Source organism: Equus przewalskii, chromosome 10, assembly GCF_037783145.1.
Source record: "Equus przewalskii isolate Varuska chromosome 10, EquPr2, whole genome shotgun sequence".
In the NCBI taxonomy this organism is placed as follows: Eukaryota; Metazoa; Chordata; class Mammalia; order Perissodactyla; family Equidae; genus Equus; species Equus przewalskii.
The window spans coordinates 51,479,207-51,499,424 of record NC_091840.1 but is presented as its reverse complement, the minus strand read 5'-3'; the positions used below and the strand labels follow the sequence as shown (position 1 = coordinate 51,499,424).

The 20,218-nt window shown below is 50.7% G+C and overlaps 2 protein-coding genes across 22 annotated transcripts in view; both read left to right on the top strand.

Moving 5' to 3' along the window:
- PIK3R6 (phosphoinositide-3-kinase regulatory subunit 6) overlaps positions 1–5,729 on the top strand; it is a 53,312-nt gene extending 47,583 nt beyond the window's left edge. For all 21 annotated transcript variants that reach the window (XM_070563397.1, XM_070563409.1, XM_070563400.1 and 18 more), the window contains 2 exons: positions 4,320–4,432; positions 5,024–5,729. In XM_070563397.1, coding sequence (XP_070419498.1) covers positions 4,320–4,432; positions 5,024–5,180 — 270 coding nt within the window. In that variant the 3' untranslated portion in view covers positions 5,181–5,729. The remainder of the gene's footprint in view (positions 1–4,319; positions 4,433–5,023) is intronic.
- Positions 5,730–8,458: 2,729 nt separating this feature from the next.
- Positions 8,459–10,796, top strand: MFSD6L (major facilitator superfamily domain containing 6 like). Its single transcript, XM_008540302.2, has one exon. It carries the CDS (start codon positions 8,742–8,744, stop codon positions 10,536–10,538), a length of 1,797 nt encoding a protein of 598 aa, XP_008538524.2. The 5' UTR covers positions 8,459–8,741; the 3' UTR covers positions 10,539–10,796.
- Positions 10,797–20,218: the final 9,422 nt, after the last annotated feature.

Genomic DNA, 20,218 nt, shown 5'->3' with positions numbered 1-20,218 from the left:
TATCCACGGCCCACTTCTTTTCCTATTCCCTGGACTATCAAATCCCTGGACACAGTCTTGGTCTAATTTGTTAAGGACACCCAAATCTACAGGCCCTGCTCTGACATTCACCCCTGAGTTTCTAACTCCTGCATTCAACTAAGTTAGCATGAGCTGGATATCCCACAACACCCCAGGCTCGAGATATTCAAAACCAAAGCCAGTGCTCTCTAATAGTTAAGAGCTCTCTAGAGCCAGACTGCCTGGGTCCAGATCTTGGCTCTGCCATTTACCAACTACGTGACTTCAGGCAAGTCACTCAGGCTCTCTGTGCCTCAGTCTCATTATCTGTAAATGGGGATAACAAGGGTCCCTACCTTATCCAGTTGTTGTGAGGATTAAATGATTGCGACATATAAAGCTCTTAGAAGAGTGCTTGGCCAAGTCAGAGATCTGTTTGTGTTGGCGGTTGTTTTTATTTCATCCCTTCCTCCCCTATGTCCTGTCTCTCATGTAATGGTACCGTCATCAACTAGTCACCTCTGCCAGAAACCTGGGAGTCATCTCAGATGCCTCCTCTTCCTCCCTGCCCCGGGTGCTGCTGGTTTTCTCTCTCAAACACTCTCAAACTGTTCCCTTCCTCTTCATCCTCCGAAGTTCTTCTGGTCCAGTTAGGTTGACCACATGTCCCAGTTTGCCCAGGACTGAGGGTTTTCCAGGACGTGGGACCATCTGTGCTAAAACCAGGAAAGTCCCAGGCAAATCAGGACAAGTTGGTCACCATTGGTCCAGACCATCATCCATGCCCTATTCCTGGACAAACACAGTAATCTCCCAGCTGGTGTCCCCGATGTCGGGGAGACCCTCCGCATCTCTTAAGTCCACCCTCCACATCTCTCCCTGAATGATCTGTCTAAAACAGAACTTGGACATGTCATTCTGTGCTTCAGACCCCTCTGTCACTTCCCATTCTCCATGGCAGAAGGGCAGAAAAACTCTTCAGTGTTGCACAACTTGGCTCCTCTTCCTCTCTGTCCGCAGCTCCAGCCGCCCCCTACAGGCCCTTACACCGTGGCCTTTGGAAGTGTTCCGGCAGTCACACCTCCGGGCCTTTGCTCATGCGCTTTGCTTGGCCTGAAACCACATTCCTCCCTTCCCTTCCCCATCTTCTTTGTGTAACTTCTATTTCTCCTTCAAGATGAAACTCAGGTGTCATCTCTCCCAGGGGACCCTTCTGATGCCCTTCGCCTCCCCCCGCATCCTCCACCTCACCCTGTCCCCACTCCCTGGAGAGCTAGCTGCCCCACCTCTGTGCTCCCATAGAGCCCTGGGGACGCAGCCATGGAAGCATTTGCAAGATGATAAATGACATGATCTCTGTGTGTCAACGGACTGTGAGCTCCCAGGGCTCAGGCCCTCGTCTGAGTCTTCGTGTTCTCCCCAGCACTCAGCGTGGTGTCTGGCCCACACCAGGAGCGCGCCAGATGTTTGCTGAGTCATCTACTCCAACCTCTGCCTCCACAGGATCTCATCCCAGAATGGGAGCTCACTTGTTCTGAGGCAGCCTATCCACTGCAGGAGGGGTCTGACCGGCCGAGAGATTGCCTGTACTGAGCTGAACTCTGCCTTCCTAGAGGACAGCTCTCTATTTAAGCTTTAAGCTGCAAGGTGGACCCACTTACCCTTACATATTTCCTCTTTCGAAATCAGTTCCTTACAATGGTTTCCGTTTTTAACGACCTCTTTAAACAGCCTGGTTGTGGGCTATTTGAAAATCTAAACTTATTGCCCCAGCAGCTTCTCTTTTACCCCTGCACTGACTTGCTGGGGGAAATTCCAGTGCTTTCCTCTTCGAACCCAGGCATGTCTGTCTGCAGGTTCTGTCCCAATGGATGAAATGATAAACACTGAGTGCAGGGGGAGTTCATGGTGAGCTAGAGCGAAGGTTGCCCAGGCTTGCAGGACTGCAGGCCACGGGCATTGTGGCTGGATTGGTGAGATTAAGGGGCAGCAATGATATTCCTTGGGCTGGACTGGAAGTTTGATATAGAAAAGCAGTGAGGAATGGTAGAACCGGGCTTTGGGGTGGGGAAGGCAGGAAGCCAGCAACAGAGAATAACTGGCAGCATTCTGCTCATCTCCTCGTGAGCTGAGACTGGGGCCCTTTGCAGATTCTGCACATGGCCCTTTCAACTGGCCTCCGCAGCTGCATTTCTAGACTGAAATCCAAGACTCCCGTGGTCCTCACAGGCCAAAACCAGGCAGGTCAAGTGTGTCTAGGCGTGCAGTCCACAAAGGGGAAACAAAGGCATCTGCCTGCACTGTGGGCAGGTGGATGAGGCCCCGAGACTGCCTCTGGTTATCTAGAAGGCAGGGCCGTGGAGGCCCAGATCCTGCCGGGAGACACCTAGAGTGGCCTGATGCAGGAGAAAGAGCATCAAGTCGGGAGTCAGGGAGCTGGGTCCCATGCCTACCCCTGTGAAACCTTCAGTGGGTCCCCTTCAATCCCCCCTCTATGGGACCATCGAGTTTCCCTTACCAGCTGGGGTCCCATTAACCATCGTAAACTGAAGGCATCTGGCTTTTCCCCAACCCCCAGCCTCACTGCAGTCTCTCCAGGTATTTCTGGAAGGTCACAGATGACATCCTATGCTCACAATCATCCAGCTAGCTGTCTGGTCAGTGTCCACTAGGTTCCACTGGCTGTCCCCACATCCCCGGCCACAACTGCCCACCACGATGTCCCCTCTCCCCTTGTGTTCCCCTCTGTCTTACTGAGATCTTGGTAAATCTTTCTGTCTTTACTCACAACCCACCTGTTCAGACTCACATGAGTCTATGAGTGGAGTGATGGTAGGAGGAGGCTTGGTGTAGGAGACAGACTGAGGAGTGAAAGAATCCATATGGGGTTCCCCTTCCCCTCTGACAGCTGAGGCCATTACTCATGCTTGGCTCCTTCTTGGGAAATTATAGTTAATAATCATAATAATAGTAAATTGCCAGTACTAATACAGCATGTACCATGTCCCAGGCACGTAACACACACTGTCTCTTTTCATCCTCACAACAGTCCTACAAGGCAGTTGCTATTATTACCATATTTTTTTCTAAATAGATGAGAAACGAAAGCACAGAGAGATTAACACATCCAAGGGCACACAGCTAATAAGTGGCAGCATCAGGATTAGCACCGGAGCGGTCCCGCCTTGGAGTCCGGGCTCTGACCCTCCTCCCAGGAGGTTCTTGCACACTCTGCCCACAGGCTTCTGGCTGGCCTACCCCACCTCCACAAAAGTTTAGCAGAAATGCTTGACCCCCGGTTTGGGCTGCTGCTTGTGGCTCTGCTCTAAGACAGTGACAAGGTGAATGAGCTCAGTGGTTCGAAGGCCTGCCTACAATAGGGAGCTTATTAGAAACGCCCCTGCCTGGGCTCCACTCCAGACGCTTAAATCAGAACCTCTGATGTTATGTTTTGGAAAGATGATTCCTATGAGCGGCCAGGGTTGAGAAAACTTGAATGAGATGGACTCCAAGGCGCTAGAAACTTGAGCTCTGGGGTGCTGGATCACCCAAAGTGTGTGGTATGGGCCAGCAGCCTGCAAAGGCCCTCGGAAGGCCCCACCTGGAATGTTCCCAATTCTCTGCCCAGTGGGAGGGGGCCTCTCAGGAGTGACCCCCTCAGTTGGGGGGTCAGAGGGCTGCCTGGGGGCCGCTTTCCTTTGGTCCTGGGAACTTTCTAGAGAAGCCACACAGGGCTTTGGGGTGGGGAGGGGAGGAACACATTGCCCCAGGTTCTCTGTGCAGAGGATGGATTCCCTCCACCTGTATCTGGCCCCCAGGCGATTCCATGGTACAAACTGATACATGCCTGGTCTGAGTCATAGGGGTATGTGGCCACTTTCTAGACCCTCTGTCTCTGCCCTCTGTCTCTGCCCCAGGGAAATATGTAATGTGTATGTAATTCAACACCGAGAACTGGGGTCAGGACTTATAAAACCCCTGACATATCCCCAAATTGCACACATAACAACATGCCTGTCATGTAGGAGGCGCTCGGGTAACTTGATAACCTGGCAAGGCCTAGCCACAGCATTCCAGGTGGTGTTCGGAACTGAGGACAACAGACTAGGAAATGAACTGCAGAAACAATGAGAGACCCAAGGGCAAGGGCAGCCTAGAAGCAGTTTCTGCAGAGTTGTCACTGCTCAGAGTCACTTGCAGGAAGAGAGCTGGGGACCCCGTGTGCTGGACTGAAGAAATACACCAGAGTCCAGGGTAGGAGATGCTGGCAGGGCCATCTGTCATGAAGGCAACACTCACACAAGCTGTCTCTGTTGCAGGTGGTGACAAACACCTTCCGAACCGCCAACATCCGGATCCAGAGCCAGGACCAGAGACTGCTGACGCTGTTGCTAGACAAGGACAGTCGGCGCACTTTCAGGGACGTCGTCAGGTGAGGCCAGGCCTGCCACCTCTAGGGCTCCACGTCCCATGGGGCAAGCTAAGCAGCAGCCAGTCCCTACCATCTGCTGCCTCTTGCCCAGGACACCTTCTCAGAGGCAGATCCTGAGGCCAGGCAGTGTTCCTAGTGGGTGGGGACTTAGGTCCTTTAAGCAGTTGAATCCAGGAAGAAGAGCAAATGAATGGCTGGCCCTGGGCAGCAGCCGATAGTACAGTTTCCTGAGATTCCTCCACATACATTCAGCCGACAGCACTCCTGATCCAGTCCCCTGTGCTGCCACTGGCCCCTCCAACACAGGCTGACCCAGCTGTGTGCCAGCTGTGCCCCAGTTCATGCAACTCTTACTGGTCCCCCCGGGGAGATGTGGTCGGGTAAGCCAGGCATACAGAGTGACCCAGCCAGGCACGGCCTCCTCTCCCGTGTTCGCCCCAGATCCAGAGTGCTCTTTCTTGTCCTGACCCATCCTCTTCCCTCTGCAAGGCCTCCTCCTCTGTGCCCAAGGATAAAGGGCTACCTTTAAAACACCCGAGCAGATTTGACCCCTGACCTGGGCCTCCTGAGCTCACCTCTCTCCACCCACAGATTCGAGGTTGCTCCTTGCCCTGAGCCATGTTCTGGGACTCAGAAATCCAAGGCACTGTGGCTCAGTTCGCACCAGCAGAAGGAGATGGAAAGGACCAGGGCCATGCCCAAGCCCCTTCTAATGCCCATCAACACGTTCTCGGGCATCGTCCAGTGAGCCCAAAGGGGCAGAGGAAGCACTGAGTCTGAGCATGGCGGGCCCAAGAGGAAGATACACTACCCCACCTGCCCCCAATGACCGGAGCAAGGCGCGGCTCCCATGGGCAGCTTCTGGCCATGTCTAGGAGCCGGTGAGTGGCCGAAACACAGGGAGACTGGCTGTGGGCAGGGGATGCAGCAGGGCCCACATGAAGCCCAAGGCTGGCTGGGCGGGCAGAGCTGTGCACACACAAAGGCCAGCTCCCTGCACCAGTGACCACTCCTTCGTTGATTTTCAATTCCCACCTCTTCTACCGTCTTCTCCCACTCAAGCTCCCCACCCAGCCCTTAAACCAACGTGAGAGCTGCTGTTTTGGCCAGGGCTCTGTGGCCTGGGGGAAGGTGGGAGGAAGGCAAAGGGGACTACAGCTCTTCCCTCCCGAATCTGTCCCCTTCCCTCTCTCGGGCCACGGCCCTCCTCCCCACTCCCAGGCAGGCATCTCTCCCAGTGGAGAGGAAAATGTCAAGTTCAATAAATACACACTAAAGTGTTTCTGCTTTCCTCTAATACCCAGCAATATTTGCGTTTTAATAGAGATCGGGGCAGTACTTAATCGAACCTAATGAATCCGCTCAGGCCACACAAGCATTTTGTGAAGTATTGACTGGGGGGTTCTGTCCACCTGCCACTCCCCTCCTCATTCACAGTGACTCAGGGCTCCCGACCAGCACTGTCCCCAGACAGAAGTGGGAATGCAAGGCAGTTTCAGAGGACCAGAGATTAAAGCCTTCAAAAGTCTTGGCTTTAGAGTTCAAAAGTTTATATCCAGATGTAAAACAGGGAAGATTAGTGTCACAGAACCAGTTCCCTGACTCCCAGGACTGGGGGTGGGGTGGGGGGAAAGCAACAGAGAGAACACAAAGGCTTGGACTTGAGTCCAGCCCTGTCATCTGGGCCAGGTCCTGGGTGATGGGGTGCGGTGGGGGAAGAATCCCTTCTACACTTGGGGATCCCAAGTAGAGAGGCAGACACTTCACTTTTGGCCTGCAAGTCCCAGAGCACATTCTCGATGCCTGGGGAATGACGTAAGAGGGGCTGCTCAGGGCGTCTAGGCACATGGGCCCAAGGTCAGCCTGAGAGAGAGTCCCTGTGCCCCCATGGGCCATGGGAAGCAGGTAGGGTTTTCTCAGGTAGTTGAAAGCAAACAAGCCCAAGGGGTCTCACAGAAAAGGGAAGACGTGCAGCTGTGTGTGGTGCTTTGGGATCACAGGACCTGAAGCCCAGATGTGGACCATGGACACTTCAACCGACACCAGCATGGCAGAGTGCCTGCTCCTCAGTGGAGAGCAGCCCTGGACTGGTGAAGACTAAGGGGTGGATGGATGTGAAATCCTCCACTGAAGTCGCCCCCTGCAGAACCCAATGCGGCTGAGGTGGTTTTAAACCAGAAATGACTGATATCACTGAATTTGAGTGAGTTTACCTGAACGTGGCTAGATTTTTTTTTCTGCTGTCAGGGTGATGTAAACTGATTCATAACAAGGTGGGCATTCACAATTACTAGAGTCTTTAAGTAAACATTTGCAGAGTTTACCAGTTGTTAGGGTTAGGTGAGGGCCCCGGGCCTCCTCCCCCAACAGTCTCCCTACCAGCTTACAAAGAAAGGAAGTCATAGACCAAATTTTGCTCCACACTGTTGACACAAATAGTCAATAACCAATCTGTAGATAAGAGGCATATTTAATGAGCAAATGTGAGAACTAGCCCGGAAGTGTTCTCTCCCCCAGGGAAGAAAGCACTCCGGAGAAGCATAGTTCACAGCATGGCTATATACCGTTTTAGAACAAAGAACATACATCAAGCATAACAGGAATACAATTTTTTTCTCCCAAAGTCACAAGATGTTTTGCCACAGTTTAGCATATACACAGCAGGTCACCTTGACCTTGGTTCTCTGGGAAGAGAAGCTTATCTTCAAAGAAGTACTGGGACTGGCGTCAGAGTAAGGGAAACATGCACCCCTATCTTTCAAGAGGGCATTCTTTGCTTTGGGAAAATGTTTGAAGCTGATGTACAATGCATGTTCGGTGGGCCATAAGTCAGGCTGCCCTGGGAAAAACAAGTTGTAGGCCGAGTCAGATTTAAACCAGAATGGCTTCCCCATATGCCTCAATATATGAAAACTCATTATTACTTTCATCAACATTCAGACACGTGTTGGCAAGTGGCCTCCCTCACCCCCCACCTCCAGCCAAATTAGGTGCTGTGAACAAACCTTGCAATGAAGTTCACTGAATCAGTGCCTGGACACTGGACCATCTTGGACTAAAGCCTACGGCACCATTCCAAAGGCTTTGGACTACTGGAATCTCTAGATCCTTATACCCTGCTCACCAAGGGAAGAAATGTGTCCAAAAGAATTATAACCAACCCATGTGACTTGGACACCACTAATTTCACGAGTGAAATTTCACCAGTACCTATCAGGCTAATCAACGAAACCACTTGAGTTGATCTAAGATTGTCGATATGCTCCTATTCGCTGCCCCTGGAGTGTGGCTTTTGATTAAAGGTTGGCTAACCACCTCGGCAGTGTGTGTTCTCAGTGGGACAGCTGAGCACTCTTAGGTGTGGATTAAAACCATCCAATATATACGTACTGTTACCGGGCTGGGGCGGCTGCCGGGATGGCTGCTGGAGTGTGGCTGCAAGACAGCGCTCAGCTGTTGGACCCTCTCTGGGATCGTCTCCGCTGAAGAAAACTCTGTCACCCAAAGTCATGCCTCTTCCAGGGGCAGCTCGCCTCCGATGAAACAGTTCTAGGCCCTGGGGACAAAAATAGCTGCCTTCCTGGCGCTTTGATCCTGATGGAGACAGACCATGAACAAGATAAACAGGCGAACTAGAAATGGCGATGCGTGCTGTGGAGAAAAATAAAGCAGGGTAGGGAGTGTGTGAGTCTGGGGAGGGGGTAGGGTTTGCTATTTCAGTTAGGGTGGACAGGAACGGTCCCTGAGGTTAACGGGGTGGTCCTTGATCAGGGGGCATTTGAGTAAGAACCTTAAGAAGATGAGGGAGGGAGCCTGGCGGATGTTAGGCATTCCAGTCTCGCTCCTCCCATCCCCCAAGTGTTTTACGAGCCTGAAGCAGTTCAGGGATATAATTCAGGTGCATGGGCGGCAGGGCCCCAGGCGCCTAGCTTGGAGCGCGCCCTGCGGGCCACAGGCAGCCGCGGCCCTCGCGCACCTGCGCGCATCGGCCGGTGCGGCTGCGAGCGCGCCCCGCCCCCGGGCGGAGGAGGTCGAGGGACGTGGCAGGTGCGCCGCGCAGGTGCGCCGGTCTTCCGGGCGGGGCCACTTCCGGGCCGGCGGCCGGACGTGGGGACGAGGGGGCGGGGCGGCCGTTGAGCCGGTGACCGCGGCGCTGTCCGAGGCTGGAGGCGCGGTCCCACTCGCTCCTCGCCCGGAGCCTCCCTCCGGGGACATGGCCCCGCGCCCTCCCGCGCCGCCGTCGCCGCCGCGCCCGCCGCGCGCGCAGCCCCGCCCTCCGCCGGCCCGAGTCTGACGGAGCGAGGCAGCCATGAGCGCCAACCCCCAGTGGGACGTCAGCAGGGCGCTAGGGCTGGCCAGGCTCTTCCACCTGGTGTGTGGGGTCCGGGATGGCTGCGTGACCCCATTCCTGACCCTCTACCTGAGGCAGCTGGGCTTGACCGCGCCCTGGGTGGGCCTCCTAATGGGAGCCAAGCACCTGATCGCAGCCGTCTGGGCTCCCTTCTGTGCCTTCCTGGCCAAAAGCTACCAGAGACGGAGGGCACTTCTGATAGGCTCGCTGCTTGGCTCGGCGGGAGCCAGCCTGTTGATGGTCCTGGTGCCGCCGTTGGACAAAGATCTGATGCGCCGCTCCTGTAATGGAAGCCACAGCGTGACCACCACAGTCCCACCGACGGGGGTCGCGTTAACTGTGACCATCACCTCGGCCCAAGAGCCAGCCTCAAACCACCCAGCGGGAGCGCCCAGCCTCCCAGCCAAGAGGAGTACTACCAGGATCGTGGGAGCCTCTGGCTTCGGAAAAGGACCTGGAGAAAGTGTCCAAGAACCTCTCAGTCATCTTCCTGGCTACTCTGTGGGCCCCGTTGATGGAGCCAGGATCACATCCGGAGTTCTCCTCCATCCTGTCACGTCAGGGGCGAACAGTACTGCCTGGGAAGGTTCTTTTAAGGCGGTCAGTGCTGCCCTCCCTTTGCTTGCTGGGAGCACAGCGCTAGGAAGTCCAGCCAACTTGTCGGCAGCCAAGGGGAACGCCAGGGCCCTTGACCTCTCCTTGCAAGGGTTGCAGTGGACTTTCATCCTCTCCTTGGGGTCCATGGTGTTCTGGGAGCTGCTGACAGCCCCTCTGGAGCAGGTGGCGGACGACAGCCTTTATGAATACCTGGATTTTGTGGACGCCACTGACCGTTACAGAAGCCTGTGGATCTGGAAGCTGCTGGGCATGTCAGCAGGCGTGTGTGGCATCACAGCCTTGGTGGGGCAGCTGGACTGCCTCCTGATGACAAATGGCGCCCAGGGTGTGGTGCACTTCTACGGCTACTCGCTGGTCAGCATCCTGGCTTTACTGGTGAGCACTGCCTTTCCCATCCCTGTCTGCAGGCAGCAGGAGCCCGACTACAAAACTGTCAAAGCACTGTCTCTGGTAGGGGGCGACCCCCGGCTCGTTCTCCTAGCCTTCACTGTCTTTCTGATAGGAGCCGCCACCAGCACGGTGCAGAACTTTCTGTTCTGGCACATGGAAGACCTTGGTAGCAGTGAGCTGGTCATGGGGCTCTCAGTCGCCTTGGGCTGGCTGGGGGAAATTCTACTTCATCCGTTCGAAGCTGCGTTGCTACGGAAACTGTCCAGGGTGGGCACGGTGGGGCTGGGGCTGGGCTGCCTCGCGGGGCAGCTGCTTTACTACTCTTTCCTCTGGAGCTGGTGGTCCGTCCTCCCGGCTCAGGTCTTGAGTGTCATCAGCAACGGGGCTCTGTGGTGGGCAGTCAGGGCCTCAGTAGAGGACCTGGCCACTCCCAGAACAGAGAGACCTCTGAGTGCCATGTTCCGAGGCCACTTTTATGGGGGTGGGGCCAGCCTGGGCAGCTTTGTGGGGGGCTTCGTGGTGATGCGCTTCAGCCTGGCTGTGCTCTACCAGGCCTGCTGCGTGGTCCTGCTGCTCTGGCTGGCCTTGTTCCTGTCCATCCAGCCGAGACTGCCCCAAGAGCGGAAAATCAACTACTCGAAGCTGCTGGCCGTGGAGGCGAGTGACACGAGTGACTCTGAGCAGGAGACTGAACGGGACTGGCTTGTGAAGGCCATGAGGGAGGAACACTCAGACTGGAAAGGCTGAGAGGAACTCAAGATGCACTGATCTGGGAAGGAGCCAAAGGACTGGACAGAGCTCAGCCCGCTGAGGACGAAGTTCTCGAGGCCTGCCTGGGGCTGCAAGGCGCCTCGGGAGAGAGAAAGCATGTCTGTGCCAAAGCCCCACAGGATCATCTCATTGCATGATTTTCTTTACTTTTATAGTAAGAGGAGACTTAACTTTTTGCTCTTCAATCCTTTTTAAATAATGGAGGAAGAATACATTTGCCAAAAAACAACAAAACGTTCCCTATGTCTTCACTATATTTTGGTGTATGAGGTTTGCAATAGCTTTCCTTGTACTGACTCTGGTGCTGTTGATTTCAGCCCTGGCTGGAGTGGCAGTGCCGGCAAGGCAGTGGGGACTGGCAGGATTCAGCCGCTGGAGGGGGCAGCTGGCTTCAATGAGTCATGTCCATTCCCATGGGTCCTAGGGGCATGAGCCTGATCTATAAAAGCCGTGCTGTGGGCTGGTAAGATGGTAGTGAAAACCGAAACTCTTCTGTCCCCCCACTGCTGCACAGGCCCACACTCACAACCTGGGACTTAAGTTTCCAACAAGAGAAAATTATGGGAAATGTTATCTGTGTTGCGGGGAGAGGAGGCAGAGGTTAGTAGGTTTTCATTCTTACTCCCCACTGTGTGTGTCGCCAGGGAAAGGATCTTTAGGCTCCTCTTCCATATTTACGCCAGAGCAAGGGCAATTTCGTGCCCTTTGGACTCCCTCCCACTTTGCATGCTCCACCTAGCAAGCAGACATGCAGACTTTTTGCATCTGCCTTGATTAGGATGAGCAGTCCCATAGGGTTAGGATGCTATAGATAGTCCACCCTGTACCTGTGCCTAGCCACTTGCTGGGGTGCCTTCTGGAACCCTCCCTTTGCCCCTGGGAAGGGCCCTTTATTCCAGAGCCCAGCTCCCAGAGCCCAATTCTTCTACTTTATAGTCAGGTAAGTATAGGATAGTGGATTTAAAGGGTATCTCATTTTACAAATGCAGAAGATGTCTCAGAGCTGGAGGAAGGAAACACACACGTGCATGTCCACTGGATCCGACATGGTTCTAGGAACTTTAGTCTTTTTTAATTCTCCCTGAGAAGCTTTGGGTTACAAATAACCAACAAAAATACCTCTGCCTTAAATAATTAGAGATTCGTTTGTCTCATGTAAGAAGTCTAGGGGTAGGCACTCCAGAGCTGTTACACCTGCTCAGTGATGCCACTGGGAACCTAAATGTTTTCATCTCTTTGCCCCATCATCCTCAGCTTGTTGGCCTGCTTCCCATATTTGTCCACTCATAATAACAAGGTGGCTGCTGCACCTCCAGGCCTCTCAGCCATGTTCCAGGCAGGAAGAAGAGGGGAAAAGGAGAAACAAGAATAAGTGCCTATATCAGGAAAACAAAAGCTTTCCAGGAAATCCTCAGCAGACTTCTGAGTGAACCACATCACATGGCCACCCTGAACTGCAAAGGAGTCTGGGGGGTCGAATATTTTGCACTGGGCACACTTAGACCCCAAGCAAAATCAGGGGTCTGTTAGGAAGAAGAGGGGGCTGGAAGCTGGATCATCACCTAGCAATGTCCAGCACAGTATCAGAAGTGGAATGTACATCCAGCCAGTGTGATTCCAAAGGCTGTGTTCCTTTCTGCACAGTGAGCCAGCTCCCCCACAGAAATGACCTTAGCCATTGGACCCCACAACAACCCTATGAATATGTCTGATTTGTTGACTGCATTTTACAAGTGAGAAAACAGAGTCTTGGAAAAGTCATTCACTGGATCCCTGGCAGAAACGTCACCAGAGCCCTGATCTCCTTACCCCAAATTTCGTGCATTTTCTGCTGTGCCAGCAGTTCCCAAACCTGCCTGGCCATCCGAGTCACCTGGAGAGCATACCCAAAAATACAGCTTCCTAGGTTCCATCAGAATCTCTCAGGTGGGGCCCAGAAATCATTTTTTTGTTTGTTTGTTTTGTGAGGAAGATTGGCCCTGAGCTGACATCTGTGTCAATCTTCCTCTACTTTATGTGGGATGCTGCCACAGTGTGGCTTGACAGGTGGTGCCAGTTCTGCGCCTGGGATCTGAAGCCACAAACCCTGAGCTGCCGAAGCAGATCTCACGAACTTAACCACTACGCCACCGAGTGAGCCCCCAGAAATCGGTATTTTTAATAGAATCTCCAAGAGATTCCGATAGGGCTAATAGGGCACTAGTCCGCTTGGTTACCCTTACCAGCCCTACCCGTCTCACAACATCTTTGCCGAATGCTTCTGGCACACGGTGAAAACAGCTATTGAGTGGCTACCACATGCCAGGCAGTGTTCTAAACACTTTGCATGACCAGCTCACTTAACCCTCATAGCAATCTTAGGATGTAGTCATGACCACCCCATCCACCTTACAGATGGCAAACCTGACAGCTGAGCAAATTGCCTGAGGTCACACAGCCAGTAGGTGGCAGAGTTGGGATTCAGATCCAGCCCAGTGACACTGGAGCCTGAGACTTTGATCACTACGCTCTATGGCTAAAAGATTGGACAAAAGAGGGGAAAAAATAAATATTAAGTATTAAGGAGGCTATCACTTGAAATTTACTAGATAGTCAATAGTACTTACTATGTAGACAGAGCATACAAAATAATACCAAAATACAAACAAGTGTGTGTCCCCCAACATAAACAAAAGGAAGAGTTTTGTTAGTTAAAACTTAAAACAGAGTTAAGTTAGTCCCTGTGGTTTGGCCTGAAGAAGAGGAAGAACGAGGAGCAGGAGGAGGAGGAGGAGGAGGCAGAGGTGGAAGCAAGCGGAGGGGACCACACGATGTAATGGTTTAAGGATCTAAAAGGTTTTATGGGCAGGATGCTGAGTTTGTGTTTTGGCTATTTAGTTAATATTTGAGTCTCCTCTATTTGTAAGGGATTATGCTGCTTGTCATGAGGAATACAAGGATGAATAAGATGCACAGCCCCTACCCTCAAGAAGTTAATAGTCCACGTGGGACATGGACTTACAAACAGACATACACACATAAGGAATCATGGGACACTGTGAAAAATGCCACACGAAAAGCATTTCCGGAGTTTAGGAAAGGGACAGGTCATTTCTGACTCGAGAACTCAGGGAAGGTCTCAGAGAGATTACATTTGAGCTAAGCTTGAAGGATAGCTAGACCTAACAGGTAGAGAGAGGGTGGTAACTCGGGGAAGGGCATTCTAGGCAAAGGGAAGAGCATGAGCAAAATTACAGAAATGGGAGAAACGTGGAGTCTACTTGGAGAATAGCGAGAAATATAGTTTGGCTGGAGCAAAGGATTTGTGTAGGACAGTGCTGAAAAGCAAGGCTGGAGAGATAGCTTAGGACCACATTACTGAAGGCCTGGATTCTGCAGACTGGGTGAACCATGGAAGGTCCTGGACAGGGTCATGTCAGGCGAGGACTGCACTGAACTTTCTAAGAATGTAATTAGCTTTATTGAAGTATTATTGACATACAATAAACTGCACATGTTTAAATGGTACAATTTGATAAGCTTTGACACATATATTACATACACCTATGAAACCATTACCACAATCAAGATGGTGAACATATCCATCACCCCCCAAATTTTCTTCTGCCCCTTTGTAATCTCTGCTCCCCCCCCGCCCAACCCTGGTCCCAGACAGCCACTGACCTGCTTTCCGCAGCTATATAGTAGTTTGCATTTTTAAAGACTATAGTGTGTACCCTTTTATGTCCCACTTCTTTCACAATGACTTCTGACACCAACTACCCAGAGTTAGGCTAAATTCTCTGGATTAAGGTCACTTGACTGCCCTCAACTCAGAGCCCCTCACTTCGGACCCCCAAGGCCACCCTCACTTCTAACCAACTGGCTACAAATTTGGAGGTTCCTACTCCCCCCTCAGGTTCAATAATTCACTAGAATGATTCGCAGAACTCAGGGAAGTGCTGTACTGATGACTACAGTGTTATTAGCGCCGAAGGATACGAATCAGAACCAGCCAAGAGATGTACAGGGCAAGGTCCTGGAGGGCCACAAACGTGAAGTGTCGCCTCCTCTCCCGGTGGAGTCAGCACGCATCACACTCTCAGCACATTGATGTGTGACAATATGTGAAGCCAACCTGGGAGACACGCCAAGCTTCAGTGTCCGTGTTTTTTACTGGGGCTTCATTATGTAGGTATGATTCATTGGCTCACTGGCCTGTGACTCACTCTTCAGTCCCCTTCTCCTCCCCAGACGTCAGGCTGATAGCACGTGGCGCAAAGCCCCAAACTTCTAACTTAGTGGTTGGTCTTTCTGGCCCAGCCAGCCCCCATCCTGAATCACCTCATTAGCATAAACACACGTGTGGTCTGGGAAACCCACCATGAATAGCAAAGACACTCATAATTCAGAAAATTCTGAGGATTTAGAGGCTGTCTCCCATGAACCAGAAACAAAAGCTAGCCAGAAGGTCTAACCGAAAACGTGGAAACAAACAGAACAAGAAATGTCAAGTGACAAGTTCAAACAGTGAGTATTTCAGGAAATCTGGGGCAGGTGTGATGGGTGAGTGCTGGAACATTCAGAAGAAACCCTCTTGGAGACGGAAGCAGGCCAGCAAACGGAAGGAAGGACCGGTCCTGAAGATTAGACTTGAAGTAGTGACTTCTACTCTATTAATTAGCCAGTAAGTCAGGTAAGCTTCATAAAATCAAATGTCAATGAAATTCTTAGCTCTCAGCCTTACGGCTATCAGAGATAGTGAGTTCTAACATATCTTGGTTCCAGCTAAGAGGAAAGTAAATATTGAATGAGCCATTAACCTTTATGCCCAGTCTTCCTTAAGCCATTATTTCCCGAGTGAGTCTGTAGAACACTTAATCCTGGTGGGGTGGGGTGGGGTACATTAAAAAAGCATTCTGTGGCTAACCAATTTGGAAAATGATGTAAATTATCGTCACCTCTTAGAAACTTACAATATACATTGTAATTAAAAACTCTGGAAAGCCATTTAGTCAACAAACTTGTGTGGCCCTGTTGGACCTGTCGTTCCCCTTATACATCTGGTATCACAACCTCCTTCTAGGTAACACCAACCCCTGTCTTGCAGAACTAGTATTCCCTGGAGGATAGTCTGGAAAACACCGATGTTGGTAGTTTTCTGTGTCACCTTTTCAACTCAGCAGTCAGCACTCAGTGACTAATCTGGGCTCCTACACCCAGACTGGCAAGCATCCTGGGTGTTTGTGCTAAGAACTTGACAAAGCTTATCTCATTAAAGTCAGAGCATCAACTCACTTGTTAGGTGAACCAAGCAAGGTTCAGAAAGGTGGAAATTCAAAACCAGTCCTGTTTGAGCCCATCCTCTCAACCTCTGTGTTAAAACTGATTCAGATAACCTAAGAGATTATTCCTAGCAGGGGAGCGAGGGCATGGCCGGGGTGAGACATAAGTTTGCATAGGGATTTTGTATGAGGAGTGATGGAAAATAAGGTTGGAGACGTGGATTGGAACCAGCTTGTGGACACCCGAAATGTCAGCCTGAGGGAAAGGAAACACTGGTTGAACAGTGCCTGCCCTCTCTGGGCCTAACACCTGCATATGGTAACGCTCGTAATTCTCAAAACACCACCAATGCTCAATTTACAGCAGGGGAAACTGAGGCTCAGAAAGATTAATTTAGTTGCCCAGGGTCACAACTATTAGATGGTGGAACATGGCTTGAACCCAGATCTGACCACTGCAAATCCCACGGTCCTTCCTCTGAATAGCATGCGGCTTCCAGGACGTGAAGATTTTACCAGTCAGTGGAGTGGCTCTGAAAGGTTTCAATTCTCTCTTGATGGCTGCATTGTGAACAATGGGTCTGAGTTGGGGGAGCTTCTGGGGACTGAGATGTCTGTTTTGGAGAGACCATTGCAATTGTCCAGGCAGGAAAGGGCTGCATCTCAAAAGAGGTCTAATGACCGGATAATGTATGTGCTATGGACTGAAACACGTTACCTCCAAATTCATATATTGAAGCCCTAACACGCAGTGTGATGGGACTTGGAGAGGGGTCTCTCTCTCTCTCTTTCTCTCTCTCTTTCTCTCTCCCTTTCCCCAACAAGTGCACAGAAGAAAGGCCCTGTGAGGACACGGTGAGAAGACAGCTGTCTACAAGCCAGAAGAGAGGTCTTACCAGAAATCGAACTTGCTGGTACCTTGATCATGAACTTCTAGCCTCCAGAACTGTGAGAAAATAAATGTCTGTGTTTAAACAACCCAGCTTGTGGAGGTATTTTGTTATGGAAGCCAGAGAAGACTAATACAGTATGCAAAAGAGTTTCAGAAGTGGAATGAGTAATATAGCCCTCAGTTATTGATTGGATAATGAGGTGGGGTGGGGGTTAAGGAAGAAGGAGGTAGCAAGGATCACGGATGACTTTGCAATTTTGAATCCATATGCTGAGGGAGAAAGTCTGTAGAAATGACAGAGTGACAGGAAGACAATGCATAGGTTAAAAAAATTAAAGACAATACAGCAGAAACATTAGTGCTAATCCTGCTGGCTTCCTGCTACAATTGCTGACTGTCACTGGGCCCAGGGACATCGCTGTTGGTGATACTTTTGATGTGGGGCAGAGCAGAAGACATTCCCAATAGCCAGAGGCTTTTCCACAGCCATGTTTATGAAACTGTACTCTCTTTTTAAGTCTGGTTGGGAAATAGCTTGGAGAACTGCCATTGGACTGAACTGAAGTTCTTTTCAATCCTGAGAGCCTGTGTCTGCGATGGGAACGTGACGTGCTGAGGTGTCTTCTGCCGCAGAAACGAAGCTTAAGATACGACCCCTTGGGCAAATCACTTACCCCACCGGGTCTCAGCTTCCAAGTCTGAAAAGCAAGGGCCTTGGCCCCCATGATCTTCCAAATGTGTGCACTGGACTGTGACACGATTCTCTCCTTCGAGCCATGGTCACTCTGCCTTGGCCCATGTTACCTGGCAGAATAGCATGGTGCTCTGGAACCCAAGGGATGCCAGCTCATTTCCTTCCCTGAACCTGGCACTGAGTTCCTGGTCTGGTGAGCAGTGTAGCCACATTGAGCCCCAAGTCCCAGCCCTGGGCTAACCCGCCTGCCCTCAAAGCCAGGGCCCACGGGGTGGTGGGATGAACCAGAGGGACAATCTGTGGGGGATGGAATTGATGCCTGTGGTGGGGGGGGGGTGAGGGGGGGCTCCAGTGCAGAGGTCTGTTATGGAAGGGGAGGCCTGGGGCAGCACGTGGGGAGGCTCCTGAAGGAGAACTGCTTTCTAGATGAGGAACGCCATCCAATTTTCCACTCCTTCCACGTGGCTCTGCTCATGTCAGCCATTACAGGATCCTGCATCCTCTCTGACCTTTGCAAGGGGTGAGGGCATTGCTCAGGCTTGAGAAGCCATGTTTTACCTCCACATGGGGTGGAGAGCAATAAGCTGGGGCTGAAGAAGGCTCCTGAGAGCAAACCAAGACAGAAAGGGAGGGAGGAGGGGATTCAACCAGCGGTTCAGAAGCCTTCCACCAGGGGGCACCAAACACTCTGGGAAAACTGCCTTCTGACTTCCTTGGGCAAACCTGGTCCTGTGCCCTTCCCAAAGCTCCAGTTGAGGGTGAGGCCAGCTCCCTGAAGACCCTTGAGCTCTTGGAGCTTGGAACTACAGAAAAACCCGAGGATCAAGTGCCATTGCTGTTCTGGTTTTGAGTGAAAGATAGGACACCTCCAGGAGAGGGGCCTGGGAAATGGGGCGGCTGCAGGGTTAGCATGGGACTCGACCAGTAGGAAACACAAGTACCACCAGCCCCGCCAGCCCAGAGCACCCCACGTATTTCTCCATGAGGAGACAGGCTACTTACTGTAAGGCTGCTTTAGTCTTAATCGGGTTGGGTGGGAGTCAGTGTAAGTGTGAAAGAAAGGAGAAATGACCATGTTCCACTTGAGTATCCTAGGGCTGAAAAGGGGCCACATGGGGTCAGGGCCACAGGATAACATCATTTCACAGATCCTCACCTCCTGCTCCTCAGCCCCCATCCCCTTCCAACCCCAGCTGCACGAGTCTCACCAATTTATATCTGGGGGCCTGCAGGGAGGGCCTCACGAGCTTTTACAAATAAGTCTGATATCACCGAGTGTTCACTGGGCCCCCATTACCAATGGAAAAAGATGAGAGGATTTGTTATGGGAGACCCTCTGACATCACCGTGATGCAATGTCTTCCTTTCTGCCTGGAAGCAGACGACATCAACAAACAGTGTCTCTTTCTATTGTTCCAGGCAAGGTGCATCAAAATTCTGTGTGCCCTTTTCCCAGAGAAGAGACTCTACTTCCAGGAAGAAGAGAACCTAACACGTGCTTTTGCTTAAAGCCTCTTTTCTTGGAGGTCGTACTGGCTGCCTTTCTAGGTTTCTGTTGGAGAACAGTGAGAAGCTTAAATAAGATCCTCAAAACAAATTGTTAGAGGAAAAATTTAAAAGTTTGATTATATCAAAATCAAGAATTCCTGTTCAGAAAAGGATAAAGAGTAATGTCCTACGTTTTTCAATATTTAATAATTTTAATCTCTCACACTTGGGTCTTCAATCCATTTGGGGTTTCTTTCATATATGCCTAAGACGGGGATCCACCTTTATATGTCTCCATTTAGCCAATTTTTAAAATACCGTAGACTAAATAATCCACTCTTTCCTCCACTGATTTATGGTCCTACCCCTGTATACCTGGACCTGCTTTTCAGTTCTCTCTTTAGTTTCATTAATCTATTTGTTCCTGCCCTAATATCACACTGTTTTTAGCACTTGGCTTTGTAATATGCCTCAGTATTTGGTAAGGTGAGTCCTTCCTCCTTGCTTTTCTTTTTCAAGCTAAATTTTCCCTTATACATTTTAGAATAAGTCTGTCAGTATCCCCCCAAAAAGTTGGGAATTTTTTTGGAATGGCATTGAATTTGGACATTCATTTGGAGAAATTTGGCATCTTTACAATGTTGTCACCTTATCCATGAATATGGTATATCTCTCCATTTATCCAGGTCTTCCTGTCTATTCATTTATCCAGGTCTTCTTTATGTTCTTTAATAGAGTTTTAAATTTTACTCCAAAAGATCTTATACAGTTTTCATTACTTAAGGTCCTAAATATTTTATGTCTTTTGATTTTACTTTCTCTTATTTTTTCTAATTGGTTACTGACTATTGCTATTCAAAACAAGCCCTATTGGTTTTTGGATGCTGAGCACAATCTCCAGCTGTCTTGCTGAACCCTCTTTTTAGTTCTGCCTCTTGAGTCAGTTGGATTTACTATGTAAATGAACATATCATCTGCAAATAATAAAGTTTTGTCTTCATCCTGTTGGCACTTGAACCTTTTGTTGTTATTGGTGGTGGTAATGTTCACAGTCTTGGTGTGTTAACAAGGACTGCTAATACCATATTAAATGGTAATGGTAAAGTAACCATTTTTGCTTTGTTCCAGGCCTTAAAAAGAATGCATCTAAGTTTTAAGTATGACATTTGCTGAAGGTTTTATTAAGTTAAAGAGGTTCCCTTTTCTTCACAGGTTTCATAGTTTTTCATCATAAACTTTATCAGGAATTTCCTGCATCTACTGAGCAGATCATGTGATTTTTCTTCTCTCGTCCATTTGTGTGGTGAATTTTACATTA

What these genes read in the sequence shown, in the direction of transcription:
- MFSD6L (XM_008540302.2), top strand. Translation starts at nt 8,742, where the DNA reads ATGAGCGCCAACCCCCAGTGGGACGTCAGCAGGGCGCTAGGGCTGGCC.